This window comes from Stegostoma tigrinum, chromosome 41 (genome assembly GCF_030684315.1).
Source record: "Stegostoma tigrinum isolate sSteTig4 chromosome 41, sSteTig4.hap1, whole genome shotgun sequence".
In the NCBI taxonomy this organism is placed as follows: Eukaryota; Metazoa; Chordata; class Chondrichthyes; order Orectolobiformes; family Stegostomatidae; genus Stegostoma; species Stegostoma tigrinum.
Window position 1 is genome coordinate 1,879,308 of NC_081394.1, and position 17,500 is coordinate 1,896,807.

At 48.7% G+C, this 17,500-nt stretch overlaps 1 protein-coding gene across 1 annotated transcript in view; it reads left to right on the top strand.

The window, feature by feature from the left end:
- The first annotated feature begins 14 nt into the window (after positions 1-14).
- Positions 15-17,500, top strand: part of LOC132206678 (cobalamin binding intrinsic factor-like) — a 35,538-nt gene continuing 18,052 nt past the window's right edge. The window contains exons 1-5 of the mRNA XM_059641277.1: positions 15-81; positions 1,910-2,086; positions 3,916-4,095; positions 13,861-14,013; positions 17,295-17,464. Coding sequence (XP_059497260.1) covers positions 15-81; positions 1,910-2,086; positions 3,916-4,095; positions 13,861-14,013; positions 17,295-17,464 — 747 coding nt within the window. The remainder of the gene's footprint in view (positions 82-1,909; positions 2,087-3,915; positions 4,096-13,860; positions 14,014-17,294; positions 17,465-17,500) is intronic.

Below are 17,500 nucleotides of genomic sequence, written 5' to 3' on the forward strand. Positions count from 1 at the left end.
GGGATTTGTCAAAAATGTTCCCTGTGAAATATCTCGTGCTGCTTGTCAGCAGTATCACTGCAAGTCTGTGTGAGGAATGTGGTAAGGGGTCCCGCTGAGACTGTAGGAGGACGGGGATGACTGTAAGAACAGGAAAAATCGATAATAAGCGTTCCTCTTCGCTAATGAGATTTATAATTCGCACGGACTCATCGAGGCACTGAGAAGCAATCACATACTCCAGTGCAGAGGGGCTGCTGCACTGTCGGAGGGTCAGTGCTGAGGGAGTGGGCACCGTCGGAGGGTCAGTGCTGAGGGAGTAGGCACCGTCCGAGGGTCAGTGCTGAGGGAGTGGGCACTGTCGGAGGGTCAGTGCTGAGGGAGTAGGCACCGTCCAAGGGTCAGTGCTGAGAGTGTGGGATCTGTCAGAGGGACAGTGCTGAGGGAGAGCCGCACTGTTGGAGGGTCCGTGCTGAGGGAATAGGCACCGTCCGAGGGTCAGTGCTGAGGGAGTGGGCACTGTCGGAGGGTCAGTGCTGAGGGAGCGCCGCACTGTCGGAGGGTCAGTGCTGAGGGAGTGGGCACTGTCGGAGGGTCAGTGCTGAGGGAGCTCTGGGTAATGAAGCCAGTTTCATTCCCTAAAGAGCTTTTTGTGAATGGGGCATTCTGCTATTCGATAGATTTTTAACAAAACTAAGGGCGTCTGAAACTGCAGGTCTGAAACAGGAGCAGAAATTGCTGGAGAAGCTCACCAGGTCTGGCAGCAACTGTGGAGAGAGAAATCAAAGTTGACTTTTCTGCTCCAATGACCACTTGTCTGGTTATTAACCCAGCAACATCCCCACTGAGGCATCATCTTCTTTTTCAGTGACACCAATCTCCCGTAACGTGCAGTTACGTTCAGTTCTGGTCGCCCCATTACAGGAAGGATGTGGAAGCATTGGAAAAGGTGCAGAGGAGATTTACGGGGATGTTGCCTGGTCTGGAGCGCAGGCCCTATGAAAAAAGGCTGAGGGACTTGAGTCTGTTCTCACTGGAGAGAAGGAGGCTAAGAGGGGATTTAATAGAGACATATGAGATGATCAGAGGATTAGACAGGGTGGACAGTGAGAGTCTTTTTCCGAGGATGATGACTTCAGCTTGTAGAAGGGGGCATAGCTACAAATTGAGGGGTGATGGATTTAAGACAGATGTCAGAGGCAGGTTCTTTACTCAGAGAGTGGCAAGGCCGTGGAACGCCCTGCCTGCCAACGTAGTTAACTCAGCCACATTAGGGACATTTAAACAGTCCTTGGATAAGCATATGGATAATGATGGGATAGTGTAGAGGGAGGAGCTTAGATTAGTTCACAGGTCGGCACAACATCGAGGGCCGAAGGGCCTGTTCTGTGCTGTATTGTTCTATGTTCTATGTAACCAATGTCCTGAAAAATAAGTGATGGTTAAGTTAAATATCGTCCCCATGGCACTGGATTGTACCAAGCTGGCGGCTGTGGAAGACGCTAGACAGACTACACCCGGAGCACCGTACACAGGAATCAAACAACTGCTCACATTTCTGTAGTTTTTTGGTGCAGTGAGTTATCGCCGGTGGGCCGTTGCTGGGGAGAAACAAGCCATTGGCAGCTGGGAGTTCGATTGAAGATTGGGAGTGAGAGATCATCTCACTAATACATCCTTATTGTCTTCATCTGCCAGATTTAACTCATGGCAGCGGATTGAACTTACTGAACAAGGCTGGAGGATGGAAATCCCTGCTCCCGAGGCTGGAGTACACATTGCTCATCTGGGAATCCCTTCCTGATTGTGGGAAAGACAGATTTGAGTAGATTTTGGAGCTGAGGAGCTAGAATTAAGTCCGGAACCTTTTTGGACAGCCTGTAAAGTTCTTTATTGTTGTGAAGTGTTAATTGATTCCTTATCTTTCCAGGGACGCCAGTCCAGGAGAGGGGTTTTGTGGCTTCCCTCCTCCAAGTGATGCTGACGTCCTCAGACCATGGATCTCCCGATCCAAGCATCCTTCTTGCTCTCCATCTCGCCAGACAACATGACCTGGAACAGGAGGACCATCTCCTGAGGGAACTGAAGAGAAATATCATCAGCAACGGTAGGCTTGCTGTGTGGAGGGGGGCGTCAGGATAAGACAGTGAGTGTGGATGTGCGTGTGAGTGTGAGGGAGTGAGAGTGGAGGTGTGTGTGAGAGAGTGAATGTGTGTGTGAGAATGAGAAAGATTATGTGAAGGCGTGTGAGCTTGAGAGAGCGTGTGTATGGAGCTGTGCGTGTGTGTGAGAAAGAGTGTGTGAGAAGGGGTGTTAGTGTTAGAGAGTGAGTGTGAAGGGGTGTGAGTGTGAGAAAGTGTGTGTGATGTGTATGAATGAGAGTGTGTGTGAAAGAGAGTGTGAGAAGGTGTGTGTGTGTGTGTGAGACATAGTGTTTTGTGTGCATGTGCGTGTGTGTGTGTGTGTGTGTGTGTGTGTGTGTGAGAGAGAGAGAGTGAGTGAGGAAGTATGTGTGTGTGAGAGAGAACGTGAAAGTGTGTGAATGAGGGAGACATTGTGTAAAAGAATGTGTGAAGATGTGTGAGTGTGAGAGTGTGTGTGAGGGCTTGTGATTGTGAAAGAAGTGAGTGTGAGAAATTTGTGTGCATGAATGTACATGCCTAACAGTTTGTGAGTGTGTGAATGGAAGGAAGTGTGTGAGTGAATGCGATGAGTGTGAGATCAGAGTGTGTGAAAGTGTGAGTGGCTATAGAGTGTATGGAGGTGTGAATGTCAGCATGTGTGAATGTGGGTACGTGAGAGCATGTACAAACACATGAGTGTGAGAGAGTGAGTGAAAGTGAGCGTGAGGGCTTGTCTGAATAGTAGATAGTGTGCGATTGAGAGTGCACATGAATGTGAGTTATTGTATGTGAGTAAATTCACGAGTATTTGTGTATGTGTGCACGAGTGAGGAGATGTGTCTGAGAGAGTGAGTGTGTGAGTGCATGTGTATATTGATGAGTGTGTGTGAGAATGTTTGAGAGTGTATGTGTGTGAGTTTGTATGTGTGGGTGTGTGCATTGGACCTATGTGCAGGGCAGCACGGTGGCTCAGTGGTTGGCACTGTAGCCTCACAGTGTTAGGGTCCTGGGTTCAATTCCACCCTCAGGCAGCTAGGAGTTTCATGGGGGTTTCCTCTGGGCGGTCTGGTTTCCTCCCACAGTCCAAAGGGTGCAGACGAGGTGGGTTAGCCAAGCGGAAATGCAGGGCAATACAGGAGCAGAGTGGGCCAGAGGGAATGTTCCCCAGAGGGCTGTTGTGAACTTAATAGGCTGATTGGCCTGCTTTCATACTGTGGGGGGTTCTATGGTTGCGCTTGTGTATGTAAATGTGGGACAATGGGAGTCTGTGAATAAATATGTGAGGGTGAGTTAGTGTGAAAATGTGAGTCACTGTGTGCTTTTGCTTTCCAATTCAATTGTTCCCAAGAGGAAACTCAGAGAATTTCGGAATGGCCTTCCCAATGAGTGCTACCATGATGGTCATATCTAGTCCGCTGCAGATCCATCATTCCCTCTGCCCGACTTGGAGTCTCCTCCTCTGAGGCAAAGATGGTGAAATGTCAAGGATGTTATTCAGCTCACCCAGGCCAGCTTTGAGATCTCACCCATAACGTCAACTCTTTCCAAGGTCCATGCTTTTCGTGCCATAGCTCTTTCCATCTGTTGCTGCAAATTTCAGCCAAATATTGGCCTTGCTCTTTATGAAAAGCAATAATTATCTCTACCTTCGTCTCAGTCTGAAGCAATCCATTCATATCTTAAAGACACTCTGTACGGACATGCTCCTTCCCTTCTTGTGAAAGTTTGTCCAGCTAATGACAATATTCTTCAAACTTCCCCACAGCAATGTCTATTGCATGAGATTGTGAACATGTTTCTGCTTCTGATACAGGCTCAGAATTTAATCCTGGGACCCTTGCATTGTATACAATGGCTTTGCTGGCTTCGTGTGTTGACCCTATGAATGTCACGGTGGAAAGCCAGAGGATGAGCCTGGTGGCTTTGCTGATGCATAAACTTCAGATGGACATCGATACCATTGGTGAGATTTCAAAAATGGTTTGGATCGAAGGTCAGTCCTGCAGCTTCAGGGTGGAGAGAGGAATTGGAGGGGGGCAGAGAAATGATGGGAAGGCAGGAACGGAAGGGTTGTGGGTAGTGTCAGGGAACCTCACACCAAGACCTTTCACCCTCGAGGAGGTCAAAGATGGTCAGAAAAGCCTTGAGACACCATTAGTAGGAAAGTAGTGAAGAGTACAGGCGAGAAAAGGAGGCAAGTTGCTTAGCCTTGAACCCATCAGGACAAACACAAGAGCACCAAATTTTTAACGACCACAACAATTTATACCACAAGAGAAGAGATTGCTGATTAGATGGTAAACTAGCTCTGAGTGGAAGACCAAACAACTTGAAGAAGCAACAGGAAACAAATCAAAACCCAAAACCTAAATTCCAGGGTTTGATACTCATGGCTTGGACATATTCCAATTGTTTGCAGCTCCCTACGTATCTGAGTGCCTCTCACTTTCAGCAAGTACAAATAGGCCAGGTCATGGCAATGTCTTTGTGGTTGCTAGCACACTCAGGGTAATTCAGCACAATCCTTTCTATTTCTTTTGGTAACCTCCGCCAATGCCCTACACACCCTCCCTATCGTTGTCATCTCCTTCATCCAATACACCCCCTCCCGATCTCTGTAACCCCCTCCAGCCCCTACATCCCCTCTCTATCTCTGTAACTCCCTCTATCCCATACACCCGCTCCCTATCCCTGTCACCTCCTCCACCCCATACACCCCCTCCCTATCCCTGTCACCTCCTCCATCCCATACATCCCCTCCCTATCTCTGTAACCTCCTAGAGCCCCTACACCCCCTCCCTATCTTAGTAACCCCCTCCAGCCCCTAACACCCTCCCTATCCCTGTCACCTCCTCCATCCCATACACCCCCTCCCTATCTCTGTAACCCCCTCCAGCCCCTACACCCCCTCCCTATCTCTGTAACCCCCTCCAGCCCCTATACCCCCTCCTTATCTCTGTAACCCCCTCCAGACCCTACACCCCCTCCTTACCTCTGTAACTCCCTCCAGCCCCTACACCCCCTCCCTATCGCTGTAACCCCCTCCAGCCCCTACACCCCTCCCTATCTCTGTAACCCTCTCCAGACCCTACACCCCTCCCTATCTCTGTAACCTCCTCCAGCCCCTACACCCCTCCCTATCTCTGTAACCCCTCCATCCCATACACTCCTCCCTATCTCTGTAACACCCTCCAGACCCTGCACCCCCTCCCTATCTCTGTAACACGCCCCAGACCCTACACCCCCTCCCTATCTCTATAACCCCCTCCAGCCCCTACACCCCCTCCCTATCTCTGTAACCCCTCCATCCCATACACTCCTCCCTATCTCTGTAACACCCTCCAGACCCTGCACCCCCTCCCTATCTCTGTAACACCCTCCAGACCCTGCACCCCCTCCCTATCTCTGTATCCCCCTCCAGCCCCTACACCCCCTCCCTATCTCTATAACCCCCTCCAGCCCCTACACCCCCTCCCTATCTCTGTAACCCCTCCATCCCATACACTCCTCCCTATCTCTGTAACACCCTCCAGACCCTGCACCCCCTCCCTATCTCTGTAACACCCTCCAGACCCTGTACCCCCCCCTATCTCTGTATCCCCCTCCAGCCCCTACACCCCCTCCCTATCTCTGTAACCCCCTCCAGCCCCTACACCCCCTCCCTATCTCTGTAACCCCCTCCAGCCCCTATATCCCCTCCCTATCTCTGTAACCCCCTCCAGTCCCTACACCCCCTCCCTATCTCTGTAACACCATCCAGACCCTACATCCCCTCCCTATCTCTGTAACACCATCCAGACCCTACACCCCCTCCCTATCTCTGTAACCTCCTCCAGCCTCTACATCCCCTCCCTATCTCTGTAACCTCCTCCAGCCCCTACACCCCCTCCCTATCTCTGTAACCCCCTCCAGCCCCTACACCCCCAGCCTTTACCAACCTGTCCCCATTGCAAATCAAAGCAGGAATATGTTATTCAGCCATTTGAGCCTGCTGCACCATTTCCTCAGATCATCCGTTTACGTTTTAAATTCCATGAAATTCCACAAGACTCTGTTCGCCTTCACCTGAACGGTGTTCCAATATCCTTCCGTCCACTGCCAGAAAGTCCCATCATCCCTCACCCCTCTGAAAGTCAAGTTATATCCTATTGCCTTCCTGATAAAACCAAGCCCCCATTGAAAGGCTTATTTCCCTCGTCACTGCCCTATTCTGGACTGACCTGCAAAATGAAACAACCCTTCCACATACAAAACCGTCCCCCAGGATCTTAAACACTTTCATCACATCATCCCCCTCATCTAACCTCCTGGAGGAACAAGCCCAGTCTGTCCATCCTTTCCTCATCAGACAGCTCCCTCACCAGGCTTCTATCCGGCAACCCTCCTCTGAGTTGGATCTCATGCACTTTGCACCTATCCTCACATCGGGAGACCAATAACTGTCCTCAGGTATTTGAGATGTGGTCTCACCTTTATATCTGAACCGCAAGATTCCTACTTCACATGCAGTGAGATAAAGCACCCTGTTGGACTTCCTGATGACATGATATCCTCATGTAATCCCTAATTTGTGTCCAGGGAACTCAGATCCCTCTGCATTTTGGAATTTTGCACTAGTGAGTGAGCTTTCAGGTCTCCTCACTTGTTCCACTGTTATGTATCCACTCACTCACGCTATCTTTGCCAGTTGTTTGAGCTCACCATCACAGTATTGTTTTGCGTTTGTCTTTCTGTGATCTGCTGGTTTAGCGACTACACTATCGCTCTCAACTTCAAAGCTTTGGATATAAATTGCAAAATGTTGAGTTCTCAGCACAGACACAGACAAATTGCCTGCCAGGCAATCTACCCATGCTATCTGCTTTCTACCAGCCCACCGGTCTAGGCTCAAAACATCGATCTTCCTGCTCCTCTGATGCTGCATGGTCTGCTGTGCTATTCCAGCTCCACACTGTGTTATCTCAGATTCTCCAGCATCTGCAGTTCCTACTATCTCTATAAAATTTAATTCATTACCCTTGACTCCAGGAGCCATAAACTTTTGATGTGACATTCCTCCTTTAATGCCCAGTAGCGAATTCACAGGTTCTGTTAGATCTGCATGTTGTTCCCTCAAATAATTCCAGTGTGAGATAGCAAGAACTGCCAAAGCTGGACTGAGAGACAACACAGTGTGGAGCTGGGGAAACACAGTGAGGAGCTGGAGGAACACAGTGTGGAGCTGGAGAAACACAGTGTGGAGCTGGAGGAACACAGAGTGCAGCTGGAGGAACACAGAGTGCAGCTGGAGGAACACAGTGGGGAGCTGGAGGAACATAGTGTGAAACTCGAGGAACAAAGTGTGGGGCTGGAGGAACACAGTGGGGAGCTGGAGGAACACAGTGGGGAGCTGGATGAACACAGCATGGAGCTGGAGGAACACAGTGGGGAGCTGGAGGAACATAGTGTGGAACTCGAGGAACTAAGTGTGGGGCTAGAGGAACACAGTGGGGAGCTGGAGGAACACAGTGGGGAGCTGGAGGAACATAGTGTGGAGCTGGAGGAACACAGCATGGAGCTGGAGGAACACAGTGTGGGGCTGGAGGAACACAGTGGGGTGCTGGTGGGAGAAGAGCCTGACCTGAAGAATTCAACGAAGTTGGGTGGACTCAATTTCCCTTTCACAGAGCAAGGCTGCCCCCGTTGCGTTTTTGTAAGTTTGTTACTTCCCCTGTAAACTGTCAAGCTAACTGACCTAGGGTTTTCTGTTAATGAAAACTGAGAGAACTGCAGATGCTCTAAATCAGGAACGAAAACAGAAGTTGCTGGAAAAGCTCAGCTGAAAGATGTTCTAATATCCTTCCATCCACTGCCAGAGAGTCCCAACATCTTTCACCCCTCTGAAAGAAAAAGTTATATCCTAACCCTATCGCTGGCAACATCTGTGAAAAAAAATCAGAATTAATGTTTCAGGTCTGGCGACCCTTTCTCAGAACTCTTTTGAGAAACTCATCTGAGGAAGGGTCACTGGACACAAAGCATTAACTCTTATTTGTTTTTTCATAGATGCTGCCAGACCAGCTGAGCTTTTCCAGCAACTTCTGTTTTTCCTTAGAATTTCCTGTTCCCTGCCTCCCTGCCTTCTAGGATGCAGGCCTCATGTTTCCTACCTAAGGAATCTTTCCTGAATTTACAGGTTTTGGAAAATTAACACCAATGTATCTATGATCTCCATAACACCCTGAGAAACAGGAACAGGAGCAGGCCATTCTGTTATATTCTGAGGGAGCTGTTACCTTGAGTCTGCTCCCACATTCAATAGGATCACAGCTGATCCAACATTCCTCACGTCCACTTTCCCACCTTTCCCCATGACCCTTGATTCCACAACTGATCCAGAATTGATCTATCTGAAATGTACACAAGGTCTCTGCTCTCACAGCTCTCTATGATAAGGAATTCCAAAGACTCACAACTCTCTGAGAGAAGGAAATCCTCCTCATCTCAGTCTTAAATTGGTGCCCCTTTGTTCTGAGCTTGTGCGCTCTGGTCCAAGGCTCTCCCATGAGGGGAAACATGCTCTCAGCATTTACCTTGCCGAGCTCTTTAAGAATTCAACATCTCGTTGCGATCTCCTCTCATTCTTCTAAGTTCCAATGTGTAGAGCCCCAACCTGTTTAGCATTTGTTCGTAAGGCAATCCTTCCATACCAGGGGTCATCCAAGTGAACCTTGTCTGAAATACATTCGATGAAGTGATATCTTTTCTTAAATAAGGGGAACCAAAACTCCTCACTGTACTCCAGATGTGGTCTCACCAGAACCTTGTACAGTTGCAGTAAGGCTTCCCAACTCTTATACTCCAACCCCCTTTGAAATAAGCATTCCATCAGCCTCCCCGATTCTCTGTGTGCTAGCTTTCTGTGTTTTGTGTTCCCTTAAGGCGCATTTGTATATCAGCCTTCTGCAGTTTTTTTTGTCCATTTAAATAATACTCTGCTCCTTGGCTCTCCCTTACAAAATGAACAACTTCGCACTTTCCCACATTGTACCCCAGTTGCCAAATTCTTGCCTAGTTACTTAGATCATCAACCTCTCTCTGCAAAGTGCTTATATCCCTCCTACGTCCTGCCTTTCCACTTATTTTTGTCCCATTAGCAGCTGCTTTGAAGGCCCAAAGATCTGTTAGCTCAGAGCTCCATCAGTTTGCATATTAACATCTTCCTCATGATGTAACCTCATTAATTTCCTCTAGCCCTCTGCTTCCTGATATGTAACTATTACTGGCGTGTTCCTTGTATCATTTCTAGTGAAGATAGAAGATTTCATACTCATAATAACTCAGAAAAAAACCCCATCATCTGTGACGAGTATAGGCTAGCTCCAAACAGACAGTACAGCAGACCCATCTCTAAATTTGCTTTAGAAAGGGCTCAGGGATGAGTTCCAGTTAGACAAATCATTACCCTTTACCCAATGGAACTCATACTCACCGAGCTTGATTAGGAGATTAATCATCAATTTCCCCATGGGCCCTTGTAGGATTTATCACAACTTTATTCATCATTTCTTTATTATCTGTGATTAACTCTCCATTCTCACTCACTTTGCTTACTCTTCTCCTTTCTAAATATCTGTCAAAACTCTTGCTATCATTTTTACATTCCTAGCTAGCTCCCTCCCATATATAATTTCTTCCTTGCGCTGAAAATTTGAGTCATAGAGTGATACAGTCATACAGCACAGAAACAGACCCTTCGGTCCAACTTGTTCTTACTGACCCTAATCCCAAACTAAGATGGTCCCACCTGCTTGCTCCAGGCCCATATCCCTCTAAACCTTTCCTACTCATGGACTGATCCAAATGTCTTTTAAACTCTGTAACTGTACCCACACCCATCACTTCCTCAGGAAGCTCATTCCATACACAAACTACTCTCTCTGTAAAACATTGCCCTTCATGCCTTTTTAAAAATCCTTCTCCTCTCACCTTAGAAAATGCTCCTGGTTTTGAAATCCCCCATCCCAGGGAAAAGGGACCTGCCAGTCACTTTATTGATCCCTCTCAAGACTTCATAAACTTCTATAAGGTCACCCCTCAACTTCCTACACTCCAGGGAAAAAAGTCCCAGACTATCCAGCATTTCCCTGTAACTCAATCCCTCCACACTCGGCAACATAGAACATAGAACATCGAACATTACAGCACAGTACAGGCCCTTCGGCCCTCGATGTTGTGCCGACCTGTCATACTGATCTCAAGCCCATCTAACCTACACTATTCCATGTACGTCCATATTCTTATCCAATGACGACTTAAATGTACCTAAAGTTGGCGAATCTACTACCGTCGCAGGCAAAGCGTTCCATTCCCTTACTACTCTCTGAGTAAAGAAACTACCTCTGACATCTGTCCTATATCTTTCACCCCTCAATTTAAAGCAATGCCCCCTCGTGCTCGCCGTCGCCATCCCAGGAAAAAGGCTCTCCCTATCCACCCTATCTAACCCTCTGATTATTTTATATGTTTCAATTAAGTCACCTCTCAACCTTCTTCTCTCTAATGAAAACAGCCTCAAGTCCCTCAGCCTTTCCTCGTAAGACCTTCCCTCCACACCAGGCAACACCCTAGTAAATCTCCTCTGCACCCTTTCCAAAGCTTCCACATCCTTCTTATAATGTGGTGACCAGAACTGTACGCAATACTCCAAGTGCGGCCGCACCAGAGTTTTGTACAGCTTCACCATAACCTCTTGGTTCTGGAACTCGATGCCTCTATTAATAAAAGCTAAAACACTGTATGCCTTCTTAACAGCCCTGTCAACCTTGGTGGCAACTTTCAAGGATCTGTGTACATGGACACTGAGATCTCTCTGCTCATCTACACTACTAAGAATCTTACCATTAGCCCAGTACTTTGCCTTCCGGTTACTCCTACCAAAGTGCATCACCTCACACTTGTCTGCATTAAACTCCATTTGCCACCTCTCAGCCCAGCTCTGCAGTTTATCTATGTCTCTCTGTAACCTACAACATCTTTCTTCACTATCCACAACTCCACCGACCTTAGTGTCATCTGCAAATTTACTAACCCATCCTTCTACGCCCTCATCCAGGTCATTTATAAAAATGACAAACAGCAGTGGATCCAACACCGACCCTTGCGGTACACCACCAGTAACTGGTCTCCAGGATGAACATTTCCCATCAACTACCACCCTCTGTCTTCTTTCAGCAAGCCAATTTCCGATCCAAACTGCTATATCTCCCACAATCCCATTCCTCTGCATTTTGTACAATAGCCTATTGTGGGGAACCTTATCGAACACCTTGCTGAAATCCATATACACCACATCAACCGGTTTACTCTCATCTACCTGTTTGGTCACCTTCTCAAAGAACTCAATAAGGTTTGTGAGGCATGACCTACCCTTCACAAAACCGTGCTGACTATCCTTAATCAAATTCTTCTTTTCGAGATGATTATAAATCCTATCCCTTATAAACTTTTCCAACACTTTACCAACAACTAAGGTAAGGCTCACTGGTCTATAATTACCAGGGTTGTCTCTACTCCCCTTCTTGAACAGGGGAACCACATTTGCTATCCTCCAGTCATCTGGCACTATTCCTGTAGACAATGATGAGTTAAAGATCAATGCCAAAGGCTCGGCAATCTCCTCCCTGGCTTCCCAGAGGATCCTAGGATAAATCCCATCCGGCCCAGGGGACTTATCTATCTTCACGCTCTGTAGGATTTCTAATACCTCTTCCTTGTGAACCTCAATCCCACCTAGTCTAGTAGCCTGTATCTCAGTATTCTCCTCGACGACATTGTCATTTTCTAGAGTGAATACTGTCGAAAAATATTCATTTAGTGCTTCCGCTATCTCCTCTGACTCCACACACAACTTCCCACTACTATCCTTGATTGGCCCTAATTTTACTCTCGTCATTCTTTTATTCCTTAAATACCTATAGAAAGCCCTGATCCTATCCGCCAACACCTTCTCATGTCTCCTCCTGGCTCTTCTAAGCTCTCTCTTTAGGTCTTTCCTGGCTACCTTGTAACCCTCAAGCGCCCTAACTGAGCCTTCACATCTCATCCTAACATAAGCCCTCTTCTTCCTCTTGACCAGAGATTCTACCTCCTTCGTAAACCACGGCTCCCGCACTCTACAGCTTCCTCCCTGCCTGACAGGTACATATTTATCTAGGACACACAGAAGCTTTTCCTTGAATAAGCTCCACATTTCTAATGTGCCCATACCCTGCAGTTTCCTTCCCCATCCTATGCTCCCTAAATCTTGCCTAATCTCATCGTAATTGCCTTTCCCCCCAGCTATAACTCTTGCCCAGTGGTATACACCTATCCCTTTCCATCACTAAAGTAAACATAACAGAATTATGAACACCCTGGTAAATCTGTCCCGAACCCTCTTCAGTTTAATGATGTCCCTACTCTAGCTGGGTTACCAGAACTGGACATCGTGCTCCAGTTGAGGCCTCGCCAATGTCCTGTACAACCTCAACATGACATTCCTAACTCCGAAACTCAAAGGTCTGAGTGATGAAGGCAAGTCTGCTAAATGCCTTCTTAACCACCCTGTCTCTGTGTGACACAAACTTCATAGAATTATGTACCTGAACCCCTCGGTCTCTCTGTTCTACGGCATTCTCTGCTGTTCTTTATATTCTGACCTATCATCTGAAACTCCCTCATCTTTGTACAATCCTATACATTTTCCTTCGGGTTTGATACTTGTGTTAACTTTCTTTGTTAACAAAGGTGGTGCTTTCTCCCTTTGGAATTTTTCCTTATGGTGGGAATATAATTATTCTGAATATTCCGAAATATCCTCTTAAATGTCTCCCACTGTCCCCATTGATCTGTCACCTTGCCTGGTTTCCAATTCCCTTCAGCTAGCTCAGGCTTTAGGCCTTCTTAGTTGCACTTAATTGCCCCCTGAGATCTCTGCGCCCCTCCAATCCCAGCTTCTTGAACATCACCCAATTCCCATCACTCCACCATTGGCGGGTGGGCCTTCAGCTGCCTAGCTGTACAGGAATTAGGACGTCATGCTGAGGTTGCACAGAATGTTAGTGAGGCATCTTCTGGAGCACTGTGTCCAGTTCTGGTCCTGAGTTCAAATAACCTCTTAGTGTCCTCTCTTGAGCTGTTGGTCTCCTGTCAAAAGGAGGTCATTTTAGGTTGTTTTGTTTGATAATCACTCCATGCATCAATCCTACGTTAAAGCATCGAAGTGCGAGCCAATTGATGGTGTTGGAATTGGAGACCAAGCCATTGAGCTCCCTCCCATACATAATTTCTTCCTTGCGCTGAAAATTTGAGTCATTGGGTAATACAGTCATACAGCATGGAAACCGACCCTTCGTCCAACTAGTTCATACTGACCCTAATCCCAAACTAAGATGGCCCCACCTGCCTGCTCCTGGCCCATATTCCTCCCAACATTTCCTACTCATGTCCTTATCCAAATGTCTTTTAAATATTGTAACTGTACCCACGCCCATCACTTCCTCTGGAAGCTCATTCCATACACAAACCATTCTCTCTTAAGACGCAGATAGGTTCTTGATTGGTGGGGATCAAGGATTGCAGAGAGAAGGCAGGAGATGGGGTTTAGAAACAAATCAGCCACAACCGAATGGTAGAACAAATTTGGTGGGCCGAATGGCCTAATTCCGCTCTTCTATCTTACGGGCTGACTGTGTTGTTGTTATCTTTGGTACCACAATGAACTGCGTTTTCTCATCAGTTGACAGACGCAGTCTCACAGATTACGACCAGATCAGCTTGGCAGTCCTAGCTCTTTGCAAAACCTCATCGTGTTTGCCTTGCCAAACCATTGAGATGGTTTTCTGCTCGGCTGCTCAGCATTCCATCCAGGAGGAATTCACCTACTCTACTGGTGAGTTGAAGAAGAATTTTCAATTCTAGGCCCAACCGTCTTCAGCTGCTTCATCAATGAACTTCCCTCCAGCATAAAATCAGAAGTGGGGATGTTCGCCGATGATTACACAATGTTCAGCACCATTTGTGACTCCTCAGGTACTGAAGCAGTCCGTGTTCACATGCTACAAGATCTAGACAATTTCCAGGCTTGGGCTGACAAGTGGCAAATGCCAGGCTATGACCATGACCAATAACAGACAATCTAACCACTGCCCCTTGGCATTTAATGGTGTTACCATCACTGGATCCCCCCACTGTAAATATCCTGGGGTTTACAGCTGCAAAAGTGTGTGACCACTGCCCTTGATATTCAGTGATGTTACTATCCCTCTCTATCAACATCCTGGGAGTTACCATTGACAAGAAACTGAACTACTCCAGCCATTTAAAATTCCCGCAGCAACATTCCCTCATTGTTTCAGGGATAGTAGGAACTGCAGATGCTGGAGAATCTGAGATAACAAGGTGTAGAGCTGGATGAACGCAGCAGGCCAAGCAGCTTTCCTGCTCCTCTGATGCTGCTTGGCCTGCTGTGAGCATCCAGCTCTACAGGGTGTTATCTCCAATACCCCCTCATCTAACCTGAGGGTCTCCACACCTCAGATGGGGTTGAGAAGGTTGGACCATCATAACACCCTCTTCCAGTGATGAAGTTGAACCGTTGCTATTGGCATCGCTCGCCAATCTCCAACCAACTGAGCTAGCTGACTCCCAGCCTTATAAATGTCACAGCTGAGGTAAGCAGATTGGTAATCAAAAGGGTAGCCAAGGATTATGGGGGAAAGGTGGCAACGCGGAGCTGAGGATTATGATATCAGCCACAATCTCATTGAAAGGTGGAGTAGGCTCAATGGGCTGAATGGCCTACTTCTGAACCGACATTCTATGGTAAGCTAATGGGCGAAGGAGGGAGGAGAAGTAGACAGTGATGGGGAGAAGGGGGAGGAACGGTGTAAAACAGAAACACCTGGAGTCCTCATGATCTGGGCAGTCTGAAAAAGGGATACGGAGGCCAGAAATACACACTGTTCCAAATGTGGTCGAAACTAGGAACACACAGATCAAAACTGAGCACGGTGCTCCAAGTGCGTATCTAACTGAGGGGTACGGGGAGTGGAAATGTGCACGGTGCTCCGAGCGTGTGTCTAACTGAAGGATACGGATACTGGAACTGTGCACGGTGCTCCGAGCGTGGGTCTAACTGAGGGATACGGAGACTGGAACTGTGCACGGTGCTCCGAGCGTGGGTCTAACTGAGGGATACGGAGACTGGAACTGTGCAGGGTGTTCCGAGCATGGGTCTAACTGAGGGATACGGAGACTGGAACTGTGCACAGTGCTCCGAGCGTGGGTCTAACTGAGGGATACGGAGACTGGAACTGTGCACAGTGCTCCGAGTGTGGGTCTAACTGAGGGATACGGAGACTGGAACTGTGCACGGTGCTCCGAGTGTGGGACTAACTGAGGGATACGGAGACTGGAACTGTGAACGGTGCTCCGAGCGTGTGTCTAACTGAAGGATACGGAGACTGGAACTGTGCACGGTGCTCCGAGTGTGGGACTAACTGAGGGATACGGAGACTGGAACTGTGCACGGCGCTCCGAGTGTGGGACCAACTGAGGGATACAGAGACTGGAACTGTGCACGGTGCTCCGAGCGTGGGTCTAAGTGAGGGATACGGAGACTGGAACTGTGTACGGTGCTCCGAGCGTGGGTCTAACTGAGGGATACGGAGACTGGAACAGTGCACGGTGCTCCGAGCGTGGGTCTAACTGAGGGATACGGAGACTGGAACAGTGCACGGTGCTCCGAGCGTGGGTCTAACTGAGGGATACGGAGACTGGAACTGTGCACGGTGCTCCGAGCGTGGGTCTAACTGAGGGATACGGAGACTGGAACTGTGCATGGTCCTCCGAGCGTGGGTCTAACTGAGGGATACGGAGACTGGAACTGTGCAGGGTGTTCCGAGCATGGGTCTAACTGAGGGATACGGAGACTGGAACTGTGCACAGTGCTCCGAGCGTGGGTCTAACTGAGGGATACGGAGACTGGAACTGTGCACAGTGCTCCGAGTGTGGGTCTAACTGAGGGATACGGAGACTGGAACTGTGCACGGTGCTCCGAGTGTGGGACTAACTGAGGGATACGGAGACTGGAACTGTGAACGGTGCTCCGAGCGTGTGTCTAACTGAAGGATACGGAGACTGGAACTGTGCACGGTGCTCCGAGTGTGGGACTAACTGAGGGATACGGAGACTGGAACTGTGCACGGCGCTCCGAGTGTGGGACCAACTGAGGGATACAGAGACTGGAACTGTGCACGGTGCTCCGAGCGTGGGTCTAAGTGAGGGATACGGAGACTGGAACTGTGTACGGTGCTCCGAGCGTGGGTCTAACTGAGGGATACGGAGACTGGAACAGTGCACGGTGCTCCGAGCGTGGGTCTAACTGAGGGATACGGAGACTGGAACAGTGCACGGTGCTCCGAGCGTGGGTCTAACTGAGGGATACGGAGACTGGAACTGTGCACGGTGCTCCGAGCGTGGGTCTAACTGAGGGATACGGAGACTGGAACTGTGCATGGTCCTCCGAGCGTGGGTCTAACTGAGGGATACGGAGACTGGAACTGTGCACGGTCTCCGAGTGTGGGTCTAACTGAGGGATACGGAGACTGGAACTGTGCACGGTGCTCCGAGCGTGGGTCTAACTGAGGGATACGGAGACTGGAACTGTGCACGGCGCTCTGATTGTGGGTCTAACTGAGGGATACGGAGACTGGAACTGTGCACGGTGCTCTGAGTGTGGGTCTAACTGAGGGATACGGAGTCTGGAACTGCGCACGGCGCTCTGAGTATGAGTCTAACTGAGGGATACGGAGACTGGAACTGTGCACGGCGCTCTGAGTGTGAGTCTAACTGAGGGATATGGAGACTGGAACTGTGCACGGCGCTCCGAGCGTGTGTCTAACTGAGGGATACGGAGACTGGAACTGTGCACGGCGCTCTGAGTGTGGGACTAACTGAGTGATACGGAGACTGGAACTGTGCACGGTGCTCCAAGTGTGGGTCTAACTGAGTGATACAGAGACTGGAACTGTGCACGGTGCTCCGAGTGTGGGTCTAACTGAGGGATACGGAGACTGGAACTGTGCACGGTGCTCTGAGTGTGCATGAAGCAGGTTTGCTTTATGAGATGACTTTAACATAAACCAACGTGAAGCTTGGTTGCCCCCCTAGATACCCTGTCCACTGCTGCCCTGGCCTTGAGGTGTATGAGCTTTGAAAACTGTGACTGTCGAACGGAGAAAATGATGTCAGCCTTGCGGAGCGTGGTGACACGGATCCTGTCTAACGTTCACAGTGATGGAACAATTGGAGACCTCAGCACTACTGGCCTCGCTATCCAGGTCATTGCTCCCTGTTGGATCTAGCCTTGGCTTTCT